The 23,780-nt window shown below is 39.1% G+C and overlaps 1 protein-coding gene across 1 annotated transcript in view; it reads left to right on the top strand.

Annotated features, from left to right (window-relative positions):
- RIMS1 (regulating synaptic membrane exocytosis 1) overlaps nt 1–23,780 on the top strand; it is a 451,285-nt gene that overhangs the window by 130,518 nt on the left and 296,987 nt on the right. The window contains 1 exon segment of the mRNA XM_074368769.1: nt 14,516–14,528. Within this exon segment, the coding sequence (XP_074224870.1) occupies nt 14,516–14,528 (13 nt within the window).

The raw sequence follows: 23,780 nt of genomic DNA on the forward strand, positions 1-23,780 counted from the left end.
TGGATTCTGACTCGTCTTCAAGTTCTGGGCTCTTTCATTTGAACTGGAAATGGTATCTGGGAAGAGAAGACAGGATCTCCCTAGAGCATCATGGATGTATATATATTCATAAGGGTTTGTTTAAGAGGAGTTCTGTTTGTATAAATCCTCTGTAAGTAGAAATGCTTTATTGCGTTTTAGTCAGATTTCATCCTGACTCCTTAAGAAGAAATTTAGAATTTTTAAAAATAAAATGTGTGAAATAAATTATCATGTGAAGGAGCAGAGGAGAGGAGAATCTGAATAAAACATCTTGTAATTGAGTTCCTATGATCTGTATTTTTGATTATTTCCCTCCTCTCTCTCACATGACCACTTAACATTCTCATGCATTCATTTAGAAGGGTCTCGGGGGTGCTCATGAGGGGCACAGTTCCTTTTCTCCAATCCTATTTGCCTTTTAGGAGAAAACAGATGTGCTGATTCCCAGCTCAATCTGATAATATGACACTAGCTATGTAGGTGTATCATGGGGTAAATAAAAAGTACTATGGAGACTTCAAGAACAGCCACTGACCAGGCTGTTGGGGTATATGCAGAAGGGGTGAAGAAAGGCTATGAAAGATTTCCAGAGAGACACAGGGTTTGGGTCCTAAGGGGTAAATGGGCATCTTCCAGGAAGTAACGAAGGAAAAGCACATCCTGCTACACTGTTGGTGGGAATGTAAATTGGTACAGCTACCAATGTGGAAAACAGTATGGAGGTTCCTCAATAAACTAAAAGTAGAACTACCATATGACTCAGCAAACCCACTCCTAGGTGTGTATCCAAATAAAGCAAACACACTAATTCAAAAAGATACATGCACCCTAATGTTCACAGCAGCATTATTTACAATAGCCAAGACATGGAAACAATTTAAGTGTCCATCAACAGATGAATGGATAAAGAAGATGTGGAATGGAATACTACCCAGCCATAAAAAATAATGAAATTTTGCCATTTGCAGCAACATATCTGGACCTGGAGGGCATTATTCTAAGTGAAGTAAGTCAGACAAAGAAAGACAAATACTGTACGATATCATTTATATGTGGAATCTAAAAAATACAACGAACTGGTGAATGTAACTAAAAAGAAGCAGACTACAGATATAGAGAGCAAAGTAGTGGTTACCAGTGGGGAGAGGGAAGGGGGAGAGGCAAGATAGGGCTAGGGGATTAAGAGGTACCAACGATTATGTATAAAATGAGCTTCATGGGTATACTGCACAACATGGGGAATATACCAAATATTTTAGAATAACTCTAAATGGAGTTATTCTTTACAAATTGTGAACCACTATGTTGTAAACCTGTAACATATAATGTTGTACATCAACTATACCTCAATTTAAAAAAAAAAATTAAAAAGGAGAAGAACATTCCAGGCTGACCTAACTCTCTTATTTCTTGCAAACTGGCTCTTACTTTTTCCAGGTTGGTGCTTTTTACCTCACCTACCAGATTCAGAGCTTATTTGTCACCCAATTTGGTCTTTCTCTAAATAAATGATAATTTGGTATTGGGTAGGCACAAAATTTGAGGAATGGGGAAAAGAAATGGATACCTTCGGCTAGCATTTCTCGGATGTGCACTCAGCAGTGCATAACTTGCAATTATTGTCTTTCATGTTTTCACATCAGTTGAGTGAGTCATTTACCAGCAGAGTTCCTAGATAAAATACAGGTGCCCAGTTCAATTTAAATTTCAGATAAACAATAAATAGTCTGTTGGTATGTCCCTAGATTTTAGTACATCCCTAAAAATTTTAGTACAGTACATACTTATATTATAATTCATGTCCCTAAATAGGACATAAAGGTTATTCACTGTTTCTCTAAAATTCTGATGTAAATGGGTATTCTCTATATTTGCTAAATCTGGCAACTCTGTTAGTAATAAAAATTGTTTCCTCTTTTTCAGAGATGATTTACAATTAAAAGACATTTTCATAGTACAAGCCCTGAGTTTTTTGAATCATTGGATGACTGTGGGAATATTTTTGTCAGCTCTCAGAGATTACTTTTTCCTTAAACAAGTGTTTGACCCTCACTCAGGTTTTAAAGATATGCCTTTATAATTAGTAAACTCCCTCTGTGAAATTGTTCTTCATTATCAGATAAAGCAAACATCAGGAGATTACTGAATTCTAGGAATTTGGAGCTCAAGGAATATTAAAGATCACTTTGTTAGAAATCTTTGTATTGTAAAGGAATAGGGCTACAGCTTTTAATGCTAAGAGACTTATTAATAAGTTAACAAGTTAATAAGTTAATAGGCTGAAACTGATCTGAAGTCCTGTAGCTTTTGGTACTATGCTAAGTGGTGTATAAATATGAGGGCATATGCTTTTTCTTCCACAAGGCAATTAAGATGCATTGTTAAGTCATTAATATTAGGAAGAAATTAATTGAATATAATATCTTTCTTAAATGCATTGGCTTAGGTATTATCAATTGTAACTAACAACTTCCAATAACACTAACTAGTTACTATATCCAACCACTCATCCATGGCCAGTTGTTAAAAGCCAAGAGCCTCACCATCAACCTGCGGTTTTACTTTAGCCAGGTAACCTTTGTGTGCCTCAGTGTCTTTGTCTGTACAAAGCAGGTGGGGTAATGATAGCCACACCTAAGACTGTGGCACAACTTACATGAGAACATCTACAAAGAATGCCTGACAGCCCCTGACACTGGTCAGGGTCTGATAGGGTTACTTATTATAGTCTTGTTATTGTCCTGGGCACTGTCAACAGGTCAGATACTTACAAATGGTGAGGTTAATGTCCCAACCTCTTTCAGAGTAGATGTGATTAAGAATGTGATTTAAAAAAGCTTTAATTTTTAGATACAGATTTTTAGTGATTTTATTAAAGATTCAAGGGTATAACATTCAGCATTTTATAAGTTGTTGCTTGAATAAGGATAAATTGGGAGTTGGGGGGTTGCAGACACTACTATATATAACATAGATAAACAGTGAGCTTCTACTGTGTAGCCCACGGAACTATATTCAATACCTTGTGATAGCCTATAATGAAAAAGAATATGAAATGAAATATATATTTATGTATAACTGAATCGATATGCTATACACCTGAAATTAACACAACATTGTAAACCGACCATATTTCAATTAAAAAACAGGTGATGGTCCCCCCTCCTCCACTTTCGCCAACCAAAGAGGAGTGTCCAGTTCCTCCCCCACTGCCTTCAGTGATACCACATCTGAGCTTTGGCTCAAGTTTTCTTTTACCATTTTAAGATTAATCAGAAAAATGTGCCCCCCGGAGGAAATTAGTATTTGAATTCGTGAGGTTATACAATCCTTTTAGAGATTCAAATACACCCGTTTTAAGCATTCGGTCTCCTCCACTGACTTCCCAAGAGGCTCAGTTATTCACTCATGGGAAGCTGAGAAAGAGTAGCGTCCCACTTTAGTTCTGATAATTCCAATTGGAGGCTGATAACCAGAAAAGTTTGAGATGCACTTTCAAATTTAGTAGATGAGGTGTGTTCAATTCCAGAAGAGCCACGGGGGAAACTGATTAAATTTAGCTCAGTAATACTTTGGGGTAGGAAAAAAACCAAGTAATACTTCTGGGTAGAAAAGGTTTTTTGTTTGTTTGTTTGTTTTTTAACAAAGCAAGACTTCATCTCCTTTAAAGTTAGCTAAACAAGGAGAGAGCTGGTTCAAGCCCAATGTAATGTACTAAAAGGCAAAGAAGAGCTTGCATTTGTGCTCCAGAAATCCTCAAATTCACAAAATCCTGCTAACAACCTATGGCAACAAGTTCCAGGTGAATTTCCTTCGTGTTGGTCTCGTCGCATGGCTATGGCGAAGACTGAGGGGATGCGTGTTCCCGGTCCTATGTGAGACCCGTGGTCCGCGCCAGAACGTCAGAAGGAGGTTCAGACAGTGAAGTCCCAAGTTCACATTGAGGAAGGCGGACTGATGACTTGTCGATGGAAGAGCTTGATCTAGATAAGAGTTCCCTTCCTTTCTGCAAGGTTGGTGACAGAGAGCAGTCAAAGCGAACAGCAGAGAAAAAGAACAGGTCCTTGGTGTGCAGGGATGCCAAGCCTGTCTGTGAAGGGAAATCCTACCCAGTCTCTTGCTCACAGATCTGTTTGTGTGTTCATTTGTGCGTTCCTGAGTGTATCCATGCATTCACTGAGCATGCGTGGATAGAGGACGATGGACTAGGCTAGATGCAGAGATGCAAAGACAAGCAAGCATAGTTCCTGACCTCGAGCTCTGTGGGCGACTTACAGGAGACCCCACAGAACAATCCAGTCTCCTTCCAGCCTCGGCCGTGTGAGTCTGCCACCGAAAGAAATCCCATAGAACCTTGGGAAATGCTATCACCTGATAGCTGGGCATCCGAGTACATTATAATCTCCACCTTAGAAGTGATCCCATCTTTAACACAGTGCCTGACATATAGTAGTTAGATCGTTGTTTAAAGAGTAGGAGAATATCTAGGTGCATTCTTCACAAAGCATTGTGGGGGGGGGGGGAGTGGACAACTCAGTGGTAGAGTGTGTGCTTAGCATGCACAAGGTCCTAGGTTCAATCCCCAGCACCTCTATTTAAAAAATAAACACTTAATTACCTCCCCCCTCCAAAAAAAAAAGCTTTCAAAATTAATTTAAATAAAGCATTGCATCTTGTAGTTTGAAACAGACTGAAACCATCTGAAGGTGTCACTCACATTCAAAGCTTTTCTTCACCTAAAGACGGAAGTGGGCGGCATGGGGATTTCTAATGGGGGATGGCATAGCCTCCACGTCTGCTTTTAGATCAATAAATCCATCTTAGCCTGAACTTTCTCCTAGCAACAGTGTCTCGGAATAAGCATCACGTTGGGGCCTGAAACCACAGCTGTGACTCGGGCACGAAGTGGCGTGTTCAGGTGATGAAGTACTTCCCGGCTTCCGGGCCCGGACGTCACCCTGGGCCAGCAGAAGCCCCTCTGGGATCTGCGTGATGTAGATTTGTTTCCTTATTCCCAAGGCGGTTTTGGAGGTTAGGTGGTGGGGACAGCAGGCAGGATTCCGTGTTGGCATGTGAATGAGGTGACAAGAGGATTTTAGCAGCCCGTGGGCGGGTGTTCGGGGAGCAGGTGGCACTGGGAGAAGGAAGTCACTGTCAGGATTTGGTGGCATTTGGGGGCGTGGATAAGCAGGCATAAAAAAAGAGCTGGGGATTCTAAAAACGCCTTGGTATTCTCATCACCAGAAATGTAATCCAGGCCTTTTGACGTTCGAAAGCACAGCGTTTAGTTTGTTCCAGCGTTCGAGGAAAAGAACCCCAAGAGTTAAAATAAACCAGCGCAGTTACCTATTTACACAGCGTATTAACAAAACCTGTGTGACCGTTGCATTTTAAGGCAATGCTCTGGCAGGTCAGCAGCAGGCCTTTTTTCCATTCTTATTTTCTTAGGGAGGAAACATTTTCACCCCAGCTTTTCTGTTGTTGGTCAGTTTGAGAGACCTCAGTTGCCTCCCATAAGATGACACTGTTCCACGGTGTTGATAGGAGCCACGTCTCCAACTGGTTATCTTCAGCTCTTGGCATCATCCAACATCTGTCTGTGTTCCGAATGGTACCCAGAGATGCTCATCTCTTAAGAAATGCCCATAATAGAGGAGCTTCTTCTGTTACTGATGTCACAGCGTGATCCCAGCCTCTTCTGGGACATGGAGAGAATGAGTTTCGATTCAGTTCTCTGTTGAACAAATGAGCAAACCAAATATTAACTTCTCCCCTCCCTATTTCCAAAGAGACACAACGGGAATCTCCAGGAAGGAAGGTTAAGTGAGAGATACTAGCAACCTGAGTACATGAACCACAGTGGTGTTACAAAGATGGTTCTACAAACGAATAGGAAGTCTCTTTTCCGATGGGCTTTGATGAGCTGTGGTGATTCGTAACCACTGTGACATCAGAGCCATGAAAGGGACATACCTACAACCTTTGGGAAGCTGGTTTTTCGGGATTCAGTATCATCTTTAAAGATAAGACTATCCTTCAAATGCTCACATCACTTTAAGGACATGATGGGGCTTCCATTCCTGGAATTGATAAATTCCAGTTGAAATTTTGTACATTTAGAAGCTGATGTTGAAACAGGAAAAGCAGGGATTTAATAGAAGTGTTTCCTGGAATGTTTATTAATCAGGGCTCTCCAAGGGGAGAGCATGGAGGTCAGGTGTGGTCTGGTCAGCAGCTGTGTGGAGGAGGTGCCGTTGGAAGAGGCCAGACTTTACGTTTTGTTCCTCAAAGGAACCGCATTCAGGGCACAGCTATTTCCTCACTGGAAATAAAGAGCATCCCTTACGGTTCTGGGTTTTGTGGGGACCTCCTGGGAATGAGGCAGAGTGAGCTCTGACGTCCTTTGTGTCGGGATTTCTTCAAGCTGCTATAGTGAGGTGCCTTCCCATTGCCTGGAGCTGGCTGGGCTGTAAGAGAATTCTTATGCAATGATTGTTTTAAGTCCTGTCTGTCTCCTAGGTGTCTCCTAATATATTTGCATTTTATAACTTGAAATAATGGTTTCTTTTAATTAGCAGTGATATTCTAAAACAAATATTGAAATAGCGTTTCACCAAGAGTTCAATAAATAATCTTTTTTTATTCCCTTTTTTAAAAATTGAAGTATAGTTGATTTATAATGTTGTGTTAGTCTCTGGTGTACAGCACAGTGATTCAGTTATACATTTATACAGACATACATATATTCTTTTTCATGTTCTTTTTCATTATAGGTTATTACGAGGTATTGAATATAGTTCCCTGTGCTCTACAGAGGGACTAAGTTTATCTATTTTATATACAGTAGTTTTTATCTGCTAATCCTAGACTCCTACTTTATCCCCCACATTCCCCTTTGGTAACTATAAGTTTGTTTTCTATGAACAGACAAATAATCTTGATTTGACTTTTCCAAACAGTTTTAACATAGCTTAGGAAAGCTGTTTTGTTTATAATTGCTTTTTCCCCCCAGAAATCACCGTCCGTGAAGTGCTTTCCAATCGGATGAAATGTCAATACATTGTAGACTAATGTCTATTGTTAAACATGATGCTATTGTCAGTGTAGGTCACGTAGAAGTCAATGCAATAATTCGCATACTTTTTAGCAATGAAAGGCAAAAAAAAAAAATTAAGGCACAGTTCTCTTAATCTTTCAGATTCAGAGAGAAAATTAACTTTTTTCTAAAGTGGATCTTCCTGTTTACCTGGTATCCATTTTGACCACTTGAAGAAAGTGCAAATGGTTTGATCAAAGTGTATTGATGTTTCATTGGGATAAAAACGATATATCCAGCAGAGTATTCAGCAGGGCTTATGGCTTCATTTGCAAGTCAGCCACATCGGTAAAATACTAAAATGCTGCCTTACTGTTCAGAAAAATATCCCCTTTACTAACTGCCCCCAAAGTGCTTCTGCCCGCTGGGCACTGGGACCCCTTGTAATGCAGGCTCTGAAGGAGTTTAAAAGATACATCTTTGTATCAGGCACTCTAACTGGGTCTGTGACTTGAACAGAGTTGTGAGTTTGCACTTTTAAGTTACATTCAAAAATATCAGTGGATTATGATTAATTTTAATAGTCCAAATGAAGTTTTAACCCAACATGTATTTGTCAAGTAGATTTAGTGTACGTGCAATGGCTCAAAGCATTCACAATACTTTAAGGAACTGGTATAACTAACAAGACATTCTTTGGTAGGCAAACTTACTGAACCCGCTGATAAGAAAGGAAATACTGACTCGTACAAATCACCACCATTCTTCCCCTCATATTTTTTCACTCTTTTTTTTTCTATAACCAAAGATTATAAGCCAAAGTGTGTAACTTTATACTCACAGAGACTGCAAATTAGCTTGGCTTATAGCACATGGCATTGAATGCAAATGCCAGGGCTCTTTCTACATGGCATTTTGGACTTCCTACTGACGGGCTCTGTGATATGAGATAGAAGGTGCTTAATACCCATGAATTTTAACTTTTCATCTGCAGATTTAAGAGTAGAACTAGATTATTTCTGCAGCTCTCCAAACTATATTCTCTTCCCCTGCCTCATCTTCCCTTTCACATGGTTATTATGTTGGAAGAACTAGTGAAGATGGTCCTAGTGTCCAGTTACTGTTTCTGACAGTCTGTTATTTGGAGTAAAGTAAGAGGAGTAAGAGGACTTAATGAATCATAATCTGACTTTTCAGGGCAACGTGACAATAATGTGGTGTTAGGAGATCCTTGTTTAGATTTGGAACCCTTACATGTACACCAGTACCAATATTTTGCAGATCAGAAGTATTAAGCCTGAGAGGTACACCTGGAGTCAAGTTAGAGAACTTCTCAAACAAATGTAGAGCTCTTGGCTAGCACATTCAGAAGTGATTGGTAATATTTTCAAAATAAGAGTTGTACTTTTTAATATGTTATTATTATTATTACTATTACTATATGAAGTACAGGGGTACTTTTGAGATGGGCTGTTTCAGTAAGCGGCAAGATCTACCATGCAAAGAACATCAATGACATACACTGCACCTAATCTTCAAACATATCCCAGGAAGCTAGAGTAAATTTAATAAATGTTCTTGGGGTGCCGGGAGGGTATATATATCTCAGTGGCAGAGCACACGCTTAGCATGCGCCAGGTCCTGGGTTCAATTCCCAGTGCCTCCATCAAAATAATCAATTAATTAGTTAACCTAATTACCTCCTCCTTCCAAAAAAAAAAGTTCCCAATTTCCCCTGACCCATTCTTTATTTTTGTTATTACTTTAATGCACTCATCCCATCAAATAATAATTTTGTTTCAATCATATATTTTTAAAAGTTAGCTGATCTGACTCGTTTTGTGTGTGTGTGTGTGGTTCTTATTTACAACTTTAACAGTGCTGCCCCACAGCAGTTTACTGTAAATCCAGGACTACTTAGATGTAGCTTTGGAACATAAGAATTTTACCTTTTATGTAACTCTGGCTGGATAGATAGTTAGGTAAAAGACCATTTTATTGTCTCACCTTAATTTGTTCACTCATGATTTTGCCAAGCAAATTAATAATTTAAATGTCACCTTTAATTTTAGAAGTTTCTTTTAGACGTTGAAAAGATAGGATTCATTTTATTAATAATGATGTGTATCTTTAACTCTTAAAACCCCCTCCTCCTTGAAAGCCTGTTTGTTACTGTGGTCGCATTACTGCCCTGCTCACCTTACAGATGGTGCAAATAGCCTCTAACACACTTTTTTAGAGCACGTCGATTAACTTCACGTGTAGGCATGTGTATGCACACATGTAGACACACTCTTTTCCTTTACATTAATCCCTCTTTTTACATACTAATATCAGCCAGTCCTGAGAGATTTTTATTCAGTTTTGGATAATTCAGAGAGGCTTTGAAAGTGTATCTGGCTTCCTAAGAAAGTAGTATAACATGCAATCTTAAGAAAAAAAAAAAACCTGTTTAAATATATTTCAAAGAGTATCCAAAGTAACATTTTTGTCTTAATGACTTGAACTGCAGGAAGAGAGCTTATCTATTAAAAATCTGAGGGGGTGAGGGCCAACTCTTCTTTGTTAGGTGACATCTCAACATTGGGGTTTGATGAAGTTTTCCTTGGGGTGTTTGTGATGTCTGTTTTACTAACACATTTTAAATGATGTTGTTCTTGGTACTACGTTTTCTTGTCTTATAGGACACAACCCGACTCCCTTGCAAGCTGGTTTCCCTTCCACACACTGGCCAAAAAATAACTAGCAGCTGTGTGTGAATGATCAGGGAATGGGGTCTGCAGCATTTATGTATTTTTATTATTTACTGAGCACAAATTGTCCTAAGCAAACACCAAACACACATCTTTCTGGGGTTTTTTTTGCCATTTAATCTTCATGACAAAACTATAGGTAGGTCCTTTCATCATTTCGACTTGACAGTAAGGAAACTGAAGCTTAAGATGGTTAAGTAATTTGTCCAGATCAACAAAATGGATAAATGGCAGAGCCAGGATTCACCTCAAGGCTCACCTAAACCCAAAGTCCAACTCTAAACTGCTCTGTTGGCCTACTTCCCCCAAGACAGGAAAATTTCATGTATGGCCCTGGTAGCTGGGATCCACATGTTACTTGTATTTTCTTATAGTTACAATATTTCTGGATATCATAAAGACATCCTTTCTAAATAAGCATATTTTAACACAGTAACATGTGCAATATTGTTACTAGTTTAATCAGAAATTTACTAACCTCTCACTCTTATCAGTCAAGATCAGATACTATATAAAGCAAAATAGTCTTAACATAGTAGAAAGAGGTCAACCTTGAGTGGTCTCTGCTGCACATTTTAGATAGTTCAGACAAGAAATCTTCCTAACAGGAGCTGCCCTCTAATGGAGAAAGTTAATGGCAATGTATATTTTTTGGAAGTATCATTCCAATAGTTGGATTTTGAGATTTGGATGAGTTTCTACTGATGTTATGTACAAAGATTTTTTTTTTATTCTAGATAAATTAAAGACAAAACTTAAAAATTACTCCTAATCTCACCAGCCACATATAAGTCATCTTAAAATGAACATGTGACAATATTTATGTCAATAAGTATCTTTCTACCACATTCTAGTTAATATTTGGAGAGTATGTCACTAAACAGGTGTACTGTAATTTACTTCCATAATTTTTTATCAACAGACACTTAAGTTGTCCCCAGTTTCCCCAAATGATGACCAATGCTTTATAAAACCCTCCTGTGCCTCCTTTGTATGCTGCATTTTTTCTTCTTTCTTCCTTAATTAAGGTTAACACGCTCTGCTTAAGGATTACAGATAAATAACAGGCTAATCTAGTGTATCTCAAATATTCCTGATGGAGTTGCCTTTCTCTTTCACATTATAGAGATTCTTAATATGTAGAACATAGGAAAATACTTTAAAATGGGTTCACAAGACTTCTCCAAGTGGTACTTGGCTACAAGTGTGTAGTGGAGTAGAAAAGTTGAAATTGGGTTTTGTATCCAATTCAGAAGCTTGTTCTTAGGTGGTTTCTAATTGTTAAAACTGTATTTATGTTGAGTATTTTGAATAGTAAAAGAATACTGCTTTTCACTCACTTATCTCATATAATACCCTTTGGACCAATATTTAGGGACATTATTTTATATCTTACTCTAATACTACTCAGAGAAATCCTGTGAACTTATTTTTAAGTATTTTACTATATTCTGCATGTTAAGAGCCTTTATAATGTGGAAAAGAAAGACATCTCCATTGTAAATATTCCTTGAGATACACTAGATTAAACAGTTATTTATCCATAATCCCTAAGCACAGCATACTAACCCCAATTAAGGAAGAAGGAAGAAAAAATGCAGCCTATAGAGGGGGTTAAGGAGGGTTTTATACAGCACTGTTCATCATTTGGAAAATGTGGAGACAACTTGAGTGTTCTAACAATCAGAAATCACCAGAAAGCAAGGTTCAGACAGCACCTGAATTGAACATGAAGATGAATTGCAACTTTCCTACTTTGCTTTTTTAGCCCTTACACTACGCCCACTTGGTACTCCTTATAATTTTCACCATGTTTCAGTTTATCTTCAAATCGTCGTGTATAAGGCCACAGTCATAGGACGTGCTCACCACGCGTGTGCGCACACACATACGCACTTGCAGGGCTATTTGCATCACTGATATTGTGAACGTAAAATGAGAAGTTCCTGAAAAGGCAAGTCCTGCTCTGCCAAAACTATCTCTTATAAAAGAAGAGACAGAAAGGGAAATGATAAAGAAATAGAAGTGTTAATAATTGTCATTTTTATCTTCCTACCTTAAAATCTAGGGGGAAAAAATCTTTCCAAAAAAAGTTAAACTGTTAGTCGTTGATGTTTTGCATATACTGTGTAATTCTAGCAGAAAGTCCTTGATGGCTGCTGAGTGTGAAGGGAGTGTCAGCATTAAAATCGAGCAACATTAAAACTGAGTGTGATTCCACAATGGAATTCTACGCCGAAATCATTGATTTTTTTTTCTCTTTAAGAATATATTCTTTTGAGAACATTTGGTTTAACTGTAAAATTCTGAGTCTGTTCCTTTGAGAACATTCAATTTAACAATGGAGTTGTCAAATAGAATCCGACGTTGCTTTTAGAAAACTGTAAGGCACTTTTAACTAGAAATTTTCCCCTTTTCTGTCTGACTTACTACTCTACTTCAACTTTATTTATTGATATGATTATTTCTTCTAATTATAGCTTTAAATAAAATGTAATTCTGAGGAACCTCTGAATCAAGAATTTTGCTAAAGTTTCAAAATTGTTTTTATAATTTATATGTAGATTTAAATGGGAAGATGCAATTGAACCCAAAGAGGAAAGTAAAATTATCCATAATATAATCAAAATCCAATAACCTCTGTGTATATATTTTGGTTTGCAACACTCCAGATACATACATATACTTTTGCTTTTCTAGCTTTTAAAATTAACATTTTAATATGTTATTAAATAATTTTTATAAAAACATTTACCAAAAAGGTAGTCCATATTTCTGTGACATAATAATTAATGCTCAAAAATAATTATGTTATAATTAAGTAAGTCTGGGAAACTTCTCAAAGATGTCGGAGTAATTCAGTGGTAAATGACAAATAGTGCTGAAACAGCTGGATATACATATGCAAATTAAAAAATGTAGACCTTTACCCCATCCATATACAAAAATTAACTCAAAGTGGATCACAAACATAAATGTAAGAGCTAAAACTAGGAAACTATTAGAAGAAAACATAGATTATTTTTTTTTTTAAATAATTATTGCTGCTAGTATGAAAGCAAAATAAAATGTTTTGGTTCACTGAACAGTGGTTTAATAATTGGACCAATAGTGACTGATTAGTGATCATGTGTCTCTTTTGAACTCTCAAGACGTGGTTGAACTCTAGGGACCAGCCTAGGCGGATATTATCCTTAATTTTAGATTCTGTGTTTGCATAACCATCAGGTCTTACAGAATGCTGCCCAATGCTGTCCTCATCCATCTGTGTGAGTGTGTGAGTCAGGGAGTGGGCTGGGAATGAGATGGAGTGCAGGTTTTATTGTTGGGGGAGGATGTCAACATGGAAGAAACTCGACTGTATGCAGATGCTAGACTCAGTGGTTCTGAAAAAGTTTTAAGGTACAGAGAAGGAGAATAGCTGCTGAGCTAGGATTTCTGAGAATACTGCAGGGGCCCACGTCCAAGCACATTCAGAGAGGTTAGCCTTGATTAGAAAGAAGTTATTCCCTACTGGAGCTGGAAGGAAGGGTGGGAACAGGGGTAGATATATTTATGAACAAGACAGAAGGACTTTCAGGAGAATCCTACCCAGTGGGCACTTCTGTGTTTATTATTTTTAGCAAAGTTATGTGCTCTAAATTGGGATTTGGATACAGGTGGCAAATGAATGCTTTGGAAAATTCATACTGTAGTACTGGGAACTATTTTCAATGGCTTATAGTAACCTGAAATGAGAAAGAATATGAAAAAAGTATATATATATATATATATATATATATATATATACACATATATACACACACACACATATATACATACACACATACATATAACTGAATCACTATGGTGTACACCAGAAACTAATAACAACATTATAAATCAACTATATTTTAATTAAAAAGGGGGTGGGGGAAGAAAATTCATACTGAGAACTGAAATTTTAGGTTTCATTTTTGCAAACACGGAGTTCTGGGGGAATTTTATTTTTGTAGAATATTTGCCTTGGATATTTTCTCCAGGCCAACAAACCATATAAAATAGATGTTTTATCAACTTCTGCCATGATAGTTAGACTTACCTCTTTTTAACTATACACCATAGTATTCTTCTGCCCTCCTGTGATTTGTCTTTGCATAAAATAGATATTTTTAAAAATGGCTTTAGATTTAGGAAATACATGTTGAAGTCATATGAGTCAGGAAAGTAAATACTATTTATATGAATTCTCAAATATCTCTGTTCATTATAGGAAGATTATGATATGCAGTTACCAAAAAAAAAATCTGTTTTTATATGATCCAAAATGATATGCTTTGTAATTGGAAGTGTCCTGTAGATTTTTTTTTAAAGCTACTTCAGATTTCTCATTTTAGCTGCTTGTGGCTTTTTTGGTGGTGAGAGGGGGACTCTGTGCACTGCAGAGATTGATTTTCTCTTTGTGTTCCCCATTGCAGTTTTGAGAGTCTTTGAATAAATTCATCAGACTTAACTACTTACTAGAGCTTTATTTCTCAGAGGCAGCATTGTGACATTCAACAATTCCAAATTAAATCTGCATGCAAGCCATGGAATTTTCAGTTTCACAATTTCTTTGAAGGCCTGGTAAATACTCCAGAAGAGGGATGCTGTGATGGAGTAATTCTAGACACGATGCTCACGTAAGACATTGCTGGGCTGCGATATTTTAATTCCCAATGACCAGCCTTAAGAAGTTGGTTAATCTGCCTGAATTAAATGCCTTGTAACCCCAAATTTAGAGAGATGAACATAATATATGAGAGACAGGAGGCTAGTGGACCAAAAAAACAGCTTTCAAAAAGTTGATCTACCAAGTTTATAAGCTAAGGAGGTTACTTTACTGCTATTCAAACCTAGCTGGCAATATGGGAGGAAATTAATTAGAGGAGGTACAAACTTAATCTAAATTCTCCTTCCATAAAAGGTACCCATGGCTTCCAAAAGAAACAAGTTAGTATTAATTACATTGTTCCATCCACTGGCTTTTAACATCATCTTTCTCATCAGGAAGTCTTTGTTAAATCTGTGTTCTTTTATGTGGGCTATGACTGAAAAATCAGTTGCATACTGATTGGAACTATTAGTCAAAACCTTTCAGTTTTTTTGGCAGTTAGTTTTGATTTACCTCTCATTTCCATTATCCCAGGTAGTAAGAAAATTGTAGTCAATTCAAACCCAATACTACTACTAGCAAAACAACTTCTTCATTCAGCTACTGAGCAGTTGGCACTCTTCAAAGTGTTTGGGATACAGACTGAATAAAGCAAACTAAAGTCCCTCCCTCATGGAGTTTACATTATATTGGGTAGAGAGAGGAAATGAGAAAAATAAACAAGCAAGTTTTTTATTATATCAGAAGATAACAAATGACAAAGAAAGGAGAGAGAAGTGGGGTCAGAAGTCTCACAGGGGAGGATGAATATGGATCTTCAGATGGGATAATTGGGGCAAGCATCCATAAGAAAATGACATTTGAGCAAGGACGTGAAAAGGATGTGAGAGTAACCACAAAAGACTAGTAGGGGAAGGTTTGAGGCAGTGGAAGAGCACGTGCAAATCTCTGAGGCCAGGGTTTTCCGAGAGAGTTCTCAGAGTAGTAAGGGAGAAACCTGGTGGAGGGGAAGACATGAGGAGGAATGGAATAGGAGATGGGAACAGGACAGCAATTGGTTTTGTAGTATACCTCTAACAGTGGGTGTGAAAGATGATACCTAACAACACAGACTTAACAGATGGTTACTGACTCGTGCATAAACACACTGGACGTAATTTGTAAAATTAAAGTCTTGCTTTCCTTGTTGGGAAGGATGACCTGCTTTTCAGTAGTGAAATTAGGATGTTGGAAGTAAAAGCATATATTTTAGAAAATAAAAAGAGAGAAGTTACCATTTAAAATGTGAAATTACTTAGAACACTTGATCTGAATTTTTGCCGTTTATATTTAACACAGGGTCTTTCTTACTGTAGGCTCATCCTAGTCAGCTAGAGTTCTAATCCTTTTCCAATGCCTCAGAGTCAAATTCAGTTCCTGAAACCAGAGTAGAGCTACACGGTCTAGTGGAAGTTAACCAGTAAGTAGTAGACGGTGTCATTTGTCTCTAAAAGGAGGGCAGGTCTGATGGGCACCTCTGATTCTCGGTTGTAGTTTTCAAGCGGCACCTGGAAGATCCATAGTGATATTTCTGCCTGAAAGAGGGCAACCAGAACTGCTCAGCTCTCCTTTTACAAAACAATGATATTCTCACGTGTGGGTGATACTTTTACCGCTTTACAGTGGGCCTCCCAGGACAGCCGTGGTTCACGGTTGCGAGGAGGACTTTAGAGTCCTTCTTCAGCACCTTCCCTGTCCATGACCTCTGCTACCTTAGGCTGCCGACTATTTCAGCCTTCTGTTTGTCTGAAAGGTCTGGAGAGATCATGATGACATAACCTCAAATCTTAAAATAGAAATTTCATTAAATTTTCTGTTGCAGAATATTTTCTTTCCAAATATTAGTTTTAAGAGTGAAATTTGAGGCCCTAGGAAATCAGGAGTAAAATGTAAACAGATAGGCTGAGGGGAAAAAATAGGTTTGCATTATGGTACTCATGGTACAAATCCTAGTTTTGGAAACTAGGAAAGTAGAAAGGAGACATGAGATCTTTCAAGCATAGGTGGTATTACTCTAACTTAAAACATTTTAAAAAATTAAGGTTGACTTCCTCCCAAAATCTTTTAATATTCCTTTACAATAGAGTACCATTCAGATGTGACTTATAAGACATTCTTAGCTTGAAGGGAAGAGTGTTACATAAAGTCTGTATTTCCAAAATACCACTGTTACATTACTTAAGTGAGACTACAATCCTTTTTTGGGTTGTGCATGGATCAAAGGGATTCCAAAGAAAGGAATCCCTCTCTGTGTTGGCCTTGAATGTAACTTGCATTGTTCCCTCAGGACTTATCTTATTATGATCCTTGTGAGGTGAGGAAAGATTGACTATGAAAGTTCCAGCTACCACCCTTTGGTTAAAATAGCTCATTTGTGGGGTCACCTAAAATCTGTGATGACCCATCCACAGTGGTGACAGTACATGCATGGTCCTGGGTATGGTAATGCTTTTAAGTAGGAATGATGGACAATGGGGCACAAGATAAATCTTAAGAATATCTTCACTTGCCGTATTATAGCAAGAGCTGTTTTGGCTCATGGCATAAATCTTGCTTTCTCAAGAGTTACTTGATAGATTTTGTGTGGCTCTGCCTACCAGCTATAGAAAAAGAAAACAAAATTGGAAAGTACAAGTCTGAGAAGAAACAAACTACATCTATAGTGGTGGGTTAATAGTATCATAATGAAGGAACCAGGCGTGGTGGGGGAAGTACTTCATCAACACTGCTGAAAATAGGATTAAACAGAAGAATGTTAGTGAAAAATGTTATTATCACATCAAAAGTTCTTTTCTTACCTTTAAAGTTTAATTATAAGAAATAGATTCAGAATAGGGGATACTCAGTGATCATGTCTGAGATTAAGCTTCTTGGGTCTCAGTGCAGTTAAAACACTGAGGGAGGGCTGATGGCAGCCTGTGGAAACCCCAGCATAGATGAGCATCTAGTCCTTGACCACCCCTCACTGTCATGCCCTGGTGGTAGGTGTGACTCAGGGTGTTGGCAGGGGAGACAGGAAGGAAGGCCAGGGTGCAGGCAAAGATGGGGCAGAGATGGATATAGGACCTAGGGGAGCAGATGGAGAGATGCTGCTACAGAGGACCAAGGGCATGGCCAGAGGCAGAGCTATCCTGAGGGCGAGTTCAGGGTAGACCAGAAGGATACCATGCCTGAGCATAAGATGTGGGAATGCCTAGAGCCAAGTACAGGAGATCTGGAAAGGGAATAAGCCTTTGAGGAAGCAAGAGTATCTGAATCCTGGTAGCCAAGGCCCCAGTAGATGGCATAAGGACCAGGAAACTGCTGTCCTGCCCTGGGGGAAGTTTTTTTTTTGTTTTTCCTTATATGTTTGTTGATCGGGTAGGAACCAGCCTCACCAGTTCAGGACTTGTCATCTGGGAACTCATCACTCTTGACAATTTGGCAGTGAAGGCAGATGACTGAGTATCTTTTAGTGCAGAAGAACCCACAAGTTGCAACATCTGATTGTCGTTTATCCAGTCTAGTTCAGCCAGTGGTAGTTATAAAGCCAAATTCAGCAGCAGCAGGATGCTGGACATGCTAATACCGCTTACCTGCTATCCGGAAGTCAGGGAGTGGGAGGAGTCAGTGTCACTGCAGAACTTAAACAGCGAGGAAACAGCAGTCCCCGGATGGTTTTGGTCTCTGCAAACTGCGGGACAGGGTCAGGTCTCCAGACAACATAAAACATGTTGTGGCCTCGCCCACAACCCCTAAAAAGACCTTAGGGATAATTTTTCTTTGGGGATGTATGTTTGGGGAGAAATCCTAAGGGTGACATAGGGAACAGTGAGGTGACATTTCTTAGCGCTTCCATTGTTGATCTTTGCTGTCTGCATTTAGCAGGTTATCCTAATACTTTCACATTTTTTTTCCAGAGAAAGCACTTATTTAATACTATAGATATAAACTTAGATGTGGTTACACATAGATAATAAATATATAAAATACGTAAGTATGTTACTTATGTGACAATAACCTTGCTTATTGGAGCCGAAGTGCATTTTCAGTATAAAATTGAAGAATCCATGCTGCAGGCCTAGTCAGAGAAATTACAAGCCAATGACTTTCTACTTCCCCAAACTTAAGAGAATTAGGATAAAGAACAAACGATTTGTTAAGAGGCTCAAAGTTTCAGTGGAGAGCAGAAGTCTGCACACTGCTGTGGCTCGGCTAAGGGACAGACCCTGAGCACGGTTGTGTGCGCTGTGATTTGACTGGGTCAGCAATTGCAATGTCTGGTTTTATAAAAAAAAATATTTTGATTGAGAAGTCTCAACTGATGTGAAGTCGGCATAGATTATTCCTCGTTTTTCAGGAAAAACCACCTCCTCGCGGCTCCACGAGGCTCTCTTTCCCACCGTGACTCAGTCCCTCTCAAAGCCTTCTTGGTCCAGTTCGGTCATGTCCGGTCTCTCGCACTTAATCCGATGATTCATCCTCTTTAATATTTCAGTCTCACCTGTGACATGCAGGGGCTGCCTCCCAGGCCTTGCTCTTCTCTCTCTCCTGGGTGTCGAGCACTTGTGGTCCAGACCTGCAACATCCCAAAGGTGATCAACAGCAGAGTTCTTAGATGACCAAGGAAATTTGAAAACGTGGTGCTGACAGATTAGTGGCAATACAGGCAAGGGGGACACAAATGAACCACTCTTATGCGTGCTTCAGGATCGATTCTGCTCTGCTAAAAGTTCACAATCCATAGTAAATCTCCCAGAATTCTACAGCTGTTTATTGGTAAGACAGTGGTACACATTGTTAAGTTGCAAGCGGTTCAAACTTGAATTGCTCTTCTGCACAGCTGCGTTTGCAAAGATGAAATGCTGGTGCGTGTCACTCCAGGTGAAGTGTGGTCCTTACAACGTGAGAACCTTTGAGTGTCTCCAGCCAGCTGCCCTGCTGCGGCGGCATGCATGTGTAGGAGCATGTCTTCCTTTGTGAGTCAGAGAACCCCGTCTGGGTTGCTGAAGGGACACCGGAGTACCTTGCGGAATCCCAGTGAGAAGGATAAAGAATGAGGGGAACAGTGAGGAACAGGGACTGGAGGCCCCACAGTAACCCTGGACGTTCCCCTTCCAGCCTTTTGTCTCTACAGACCTGCTTCCTTTGCTGGCCACTCAGTGATCTCCTGCTTTCGCTGCCTTTCCATCTGTTCAGATGAGAAACCGTCCATCACTTCGGTTTCTCTGAAGGGCGCGCAGGGTGTACTGTAAAGATCCTCGACTCCGAGCTCTGGCCTAGATTTTGTGTTTCAGTTCTGCCCCTGGATGGTCCTACCGCTTTGGGGGCCTCACTGAATCTCAGTTTCCTCCTGTATGGAAGTGATCTGCAATTTACCTGGTGGCAGTGAGACCAGAATGCCTACGTAAAGCAGCTCTATTTTTTTAAACAGGAGTTAGTCTCTTTATTGCTGACCACATGGTTGCTCGGCTAACCTGGTTTACAGGGTGAACTCTCTCACCTTCGTTCGGGGAGCCCTTTCTGGGTGGGAACCCGGACACACCTGACCGGCCAAGCCCGTCTCATTCCAGCCGGGCCTGGAGGGGCCACTCTCAGAAGCGTTCGCCCCCAGGCAGACCCCCAGGCAGAGGAGAGGGAGGCCTCACCCCCAAGGCTCACCTGCAAAACCTGCAGTTCACAGTAGGGCCACTGTCCTGGCTCCTGGAAGGAGGAGCTTTGGAAGAGAGGGAGACTCCGCTCTTGGCCTTTGAAATTCCCTGTGGTCTGTTCAAATCTAGATGCAGAGGCCGTGGAAAACGCCAGAGCTCACCTGGTTTGCATGTTGTGGGTGCTCTTATTTGTAGATTACAGTATTTTTCCCATTAAAATCTGCATTCGTCCTGCAGAAGGAGGTGACGCTCCTCTCGGCACCAGTTTTATTTGAAATGCGGAGCATCATAGTATATTACCAAACGTTTTCTGTTTTCATCAAGGTATAGAAAAAAATAACATCAACTTTATATGCTGGGAAAAAATAACTCTGCTTCTGCCTCAGTCTCCTCTGTGGGCTCTGGTTTCTCCCTAAAGACTTCCTTCCTGGGTTATTGACAGCAGGACTGTGGATGCTTAGAAGCTCCTTTATCTCACTTCTTGCAGAGGTTTTCCCCGATTCTGTAAACACAACTTATTAAAAACTTAACGTGAGCATAGGAGACACAGAGAGAGTTGCAAGAAGATGATTTGGCTTCATGTAATCCATGCGAGTAGCGCTGTTGGTCTGAACAAATTATTAGGTAAATATACACTACTATATACGGATTAGATCGACAACAAGGTCCTACTGTAGAGCACAGGGAAGTATATTCAATAGCTTGAAATAACCTATAATGAAAAAATACAAAAAAAGAGTGTATATATATATATGTGTGTGTGAATAGCTGAATCACCATGCTGTACACCAGAAATTAACACAACATTGTAAATCAACTCTACTTCAGTTTAAAAAAAAATTAACATAGTACCAGTCAACCTCTTTTTCTATATCACAAGTATTGAAAATATTTCCATGATTAAAACTACCTGTGGGGGAAAAACAACCTTCTGACTGGATGTAGGAAGGACTAAAAAGAGCTCTTCATTTAATCAGTCATTTTCGGATGTTACTGGCAATAGTAAATGAATCTTCATTCAGGACCACGTAGCTGCTGCTCGTACTGAGTTCTCAACTTACTGTTTCTAATTTTAACTTCATAATTATCATTGGGTCACAAATATGGTGTTTTCAGTGATTTGATATGATTATGGCATGATTCCATTAGGTTTTTTTTCATTCAATCTGTAAATTTCAGAATTTTATATAACTGTGATGTGCTTCCGCCAGGAATTTTTAAATTCCTTCTGAATCATGTAGACTTAAGTTTGTTAACTGCTATGTATTCAAGGCTAATTTGTCAGTTGATCAAACTCTAAGAAAGGATGGTTAAAATACAGTAATGCTCGTTGCTCTCCAACATGAGGCCTTATGAATTCACAAATTCATGCCAAGATCACTCTAACATCCTTGTTACTGGTGTTCCCATTAAAAGCTGTCAGCATGTGGACTAAATTCAGCTTTCGAGCATCAGTCAGTCAATCAGTCAATCAATTGATTAATAAAACGTTCCTTTTGAATTACTGGACATCTGTGAATTAGAGTATTTCACATGAAAACCTGGATTTCCAGTTTTTCCGAGAGAACTGGGGTGTTTGGCGGAATTGGACCCACCAAGTTTCCTATGGGCTAGAACTGAGTACCTTTTCACAGTGTCTTCATGGCCTGGACGTGCATTTGACTTTGCCAGCCCTGAGCTAGACACTCGCTGTTCCAGTGCATCCTGCACTCTGACTCCACGTTAAACTTTTGGGAGCATCAGACTGGATGCGATGCCTCCTTCCACTGGCTGTAACCCGGCCCCCAGGCCTTCTCATTCTGACTCTGTGTTCTGTTCTGAGATTCACCACAAGGTCCCTTTGTTCCAGTCAAGTGGGGCTGGTTGTCACCAGATCACATATGAGCTTTCACACATCTTCACTCTTCTGAGGCTTTTCTCCTCCCTCAAACCCCTTCTCGTCCATACTCATCTATGAGGACCAAGCCCATCATTTCAGATCCAGTTAAAATTTGTGTCTCAAGTCTTATCTCCCCTCAACAGCTAAGATGGGTCAGTTGTTAGTTCCTCTCTCCTCTGCATTCATGACACCATTTGCCTGACTTTCAAATTCCTGAATATATACCACTTTATGTTGAAATTACGTGTGGTCCAATTATCTTGACTACTGGGTAGGGTCTCAGTCTTGTTCAGTTTGAGTCCCACAGATTCTTGGCACAACTCTGTACACTTATTTGACACTCAGTAATTATTTATTCAATGAAAGAATTGCCTTCTTTGTTCCAATAGATGTTGATTGGAACAAAGATGTTGATATGTTTACATGTTCATTAAATAGATGTGTGTATTTAAAATATCAATTTTGTGAGATATGTGATTAGTTGGAGTTCCAGAGCTTTTTGCATAATCAAATATTTGACCTTTCTGTTTAATCTTGTTTTCAGTTATTTATATGACGTAGCCTGGTTCTTTATAGCTTCCTCCTATGAAAATAATTTAAAAGTAATTACAAAATAGCAATGATATATCTTTTCTGACATTGTAATAGTATCACATCCAAACTAGAAGAAAAGCTGTTAGCCCTAAACTACAATGCGGTGTTAAATTTTGGGTTACTAGGATTAAACGTGATGCTTGAAACTTGACTGGGAATTTGTGGCTTATGAAAGTCCTTTAAGATAAAATATGACATTCCTTTAAGTTGTCCAGTTTATTAGAATAGTCATTGCTCATTGTTAACTAACTCAACAGAACATTCTTACACTTAGATTATGTTACATACAAATTATGTGTTGACCGCTTCTCTTTGTTCATTGATAGACTCACCCGTTTTGTTTCATGTAGTAAGAACTCAGTGCAGCAACATGGGATGGACCTAGAGATCATCATACTAAGTGAGTAAGTCAGACAGAGAAAGATAAATACCATATGCTGTCACTTATGTGTGGAATCTAAAGTAATGACACAGATGAACTTATTTAAAAAACAGAAACGGACTCACAGATGTAGAAAACAAACTTATGATAACCAGAGGGGGTGGGGGAGGGATAAATTAGGCCTTTGGGATTAACAGATACAAACTACTATATATAAAAGAGATAAACAACAAGGTTCTACTGTAGAGCACAGGAAACTGCATTCAATAGCTTGTAATAACCTATAATGAAAAAGAATGTGAAAAAGAATATATCTACGTGTATAATTGAATCACTATGCTGCACACCAGAAACTAACACAACATTGTAAATCAACCATAGTTCAATTTTAAAAAAATGAAAGGAAAAAAAAACCCACTTAGCTGCCAGCCATTCGCCTTTTCTCACTTCTCAGCTTCCTGACTTCCAGTCCTCTTCTCACTCACTTTTCTTCCTTTCCAAAGCCTGGGTCCTGAGCATGTCCCGACTCCCCTTCCTTGTCTGGGGAGAGTGCAGGTAGGGGTGGTGGAAGGAGTGTGTGGAGGCTGCAGTCCCAGGGCTTCCTCGAGGTTTCCACCCATCCTGGCATCTCAGAGAGAACAGTTGATGGCAGAATGAAGAGCTGTCGATGTCAGGCAGTGTGGACCTTCATAAATTTCAAGTAGAAGTGTTTTCCTTTTAATATTTAAAATCTGCTACAAATCATTCTGGAAAAAAATTTGCAACACGATAACATTTTTATTTTTCCCCTAGAGGGAATCTTAACCTGTTTTT

This window comes from Camelus bactrianus, chromosome 8 (genome assembly GCF_048773025.1).
Source record: "Camelus bactrianus isolate YW-2024 breed Bactrian camel chromosome 8, ASM4877302v1, whole genome shotgun sequence".
Lineage (NCBI taxonomy): Eukaryota > Metazoa > Chordata > Mammalia > Artiodactyla > Camelidae > Camelus > Camelus bactrianus.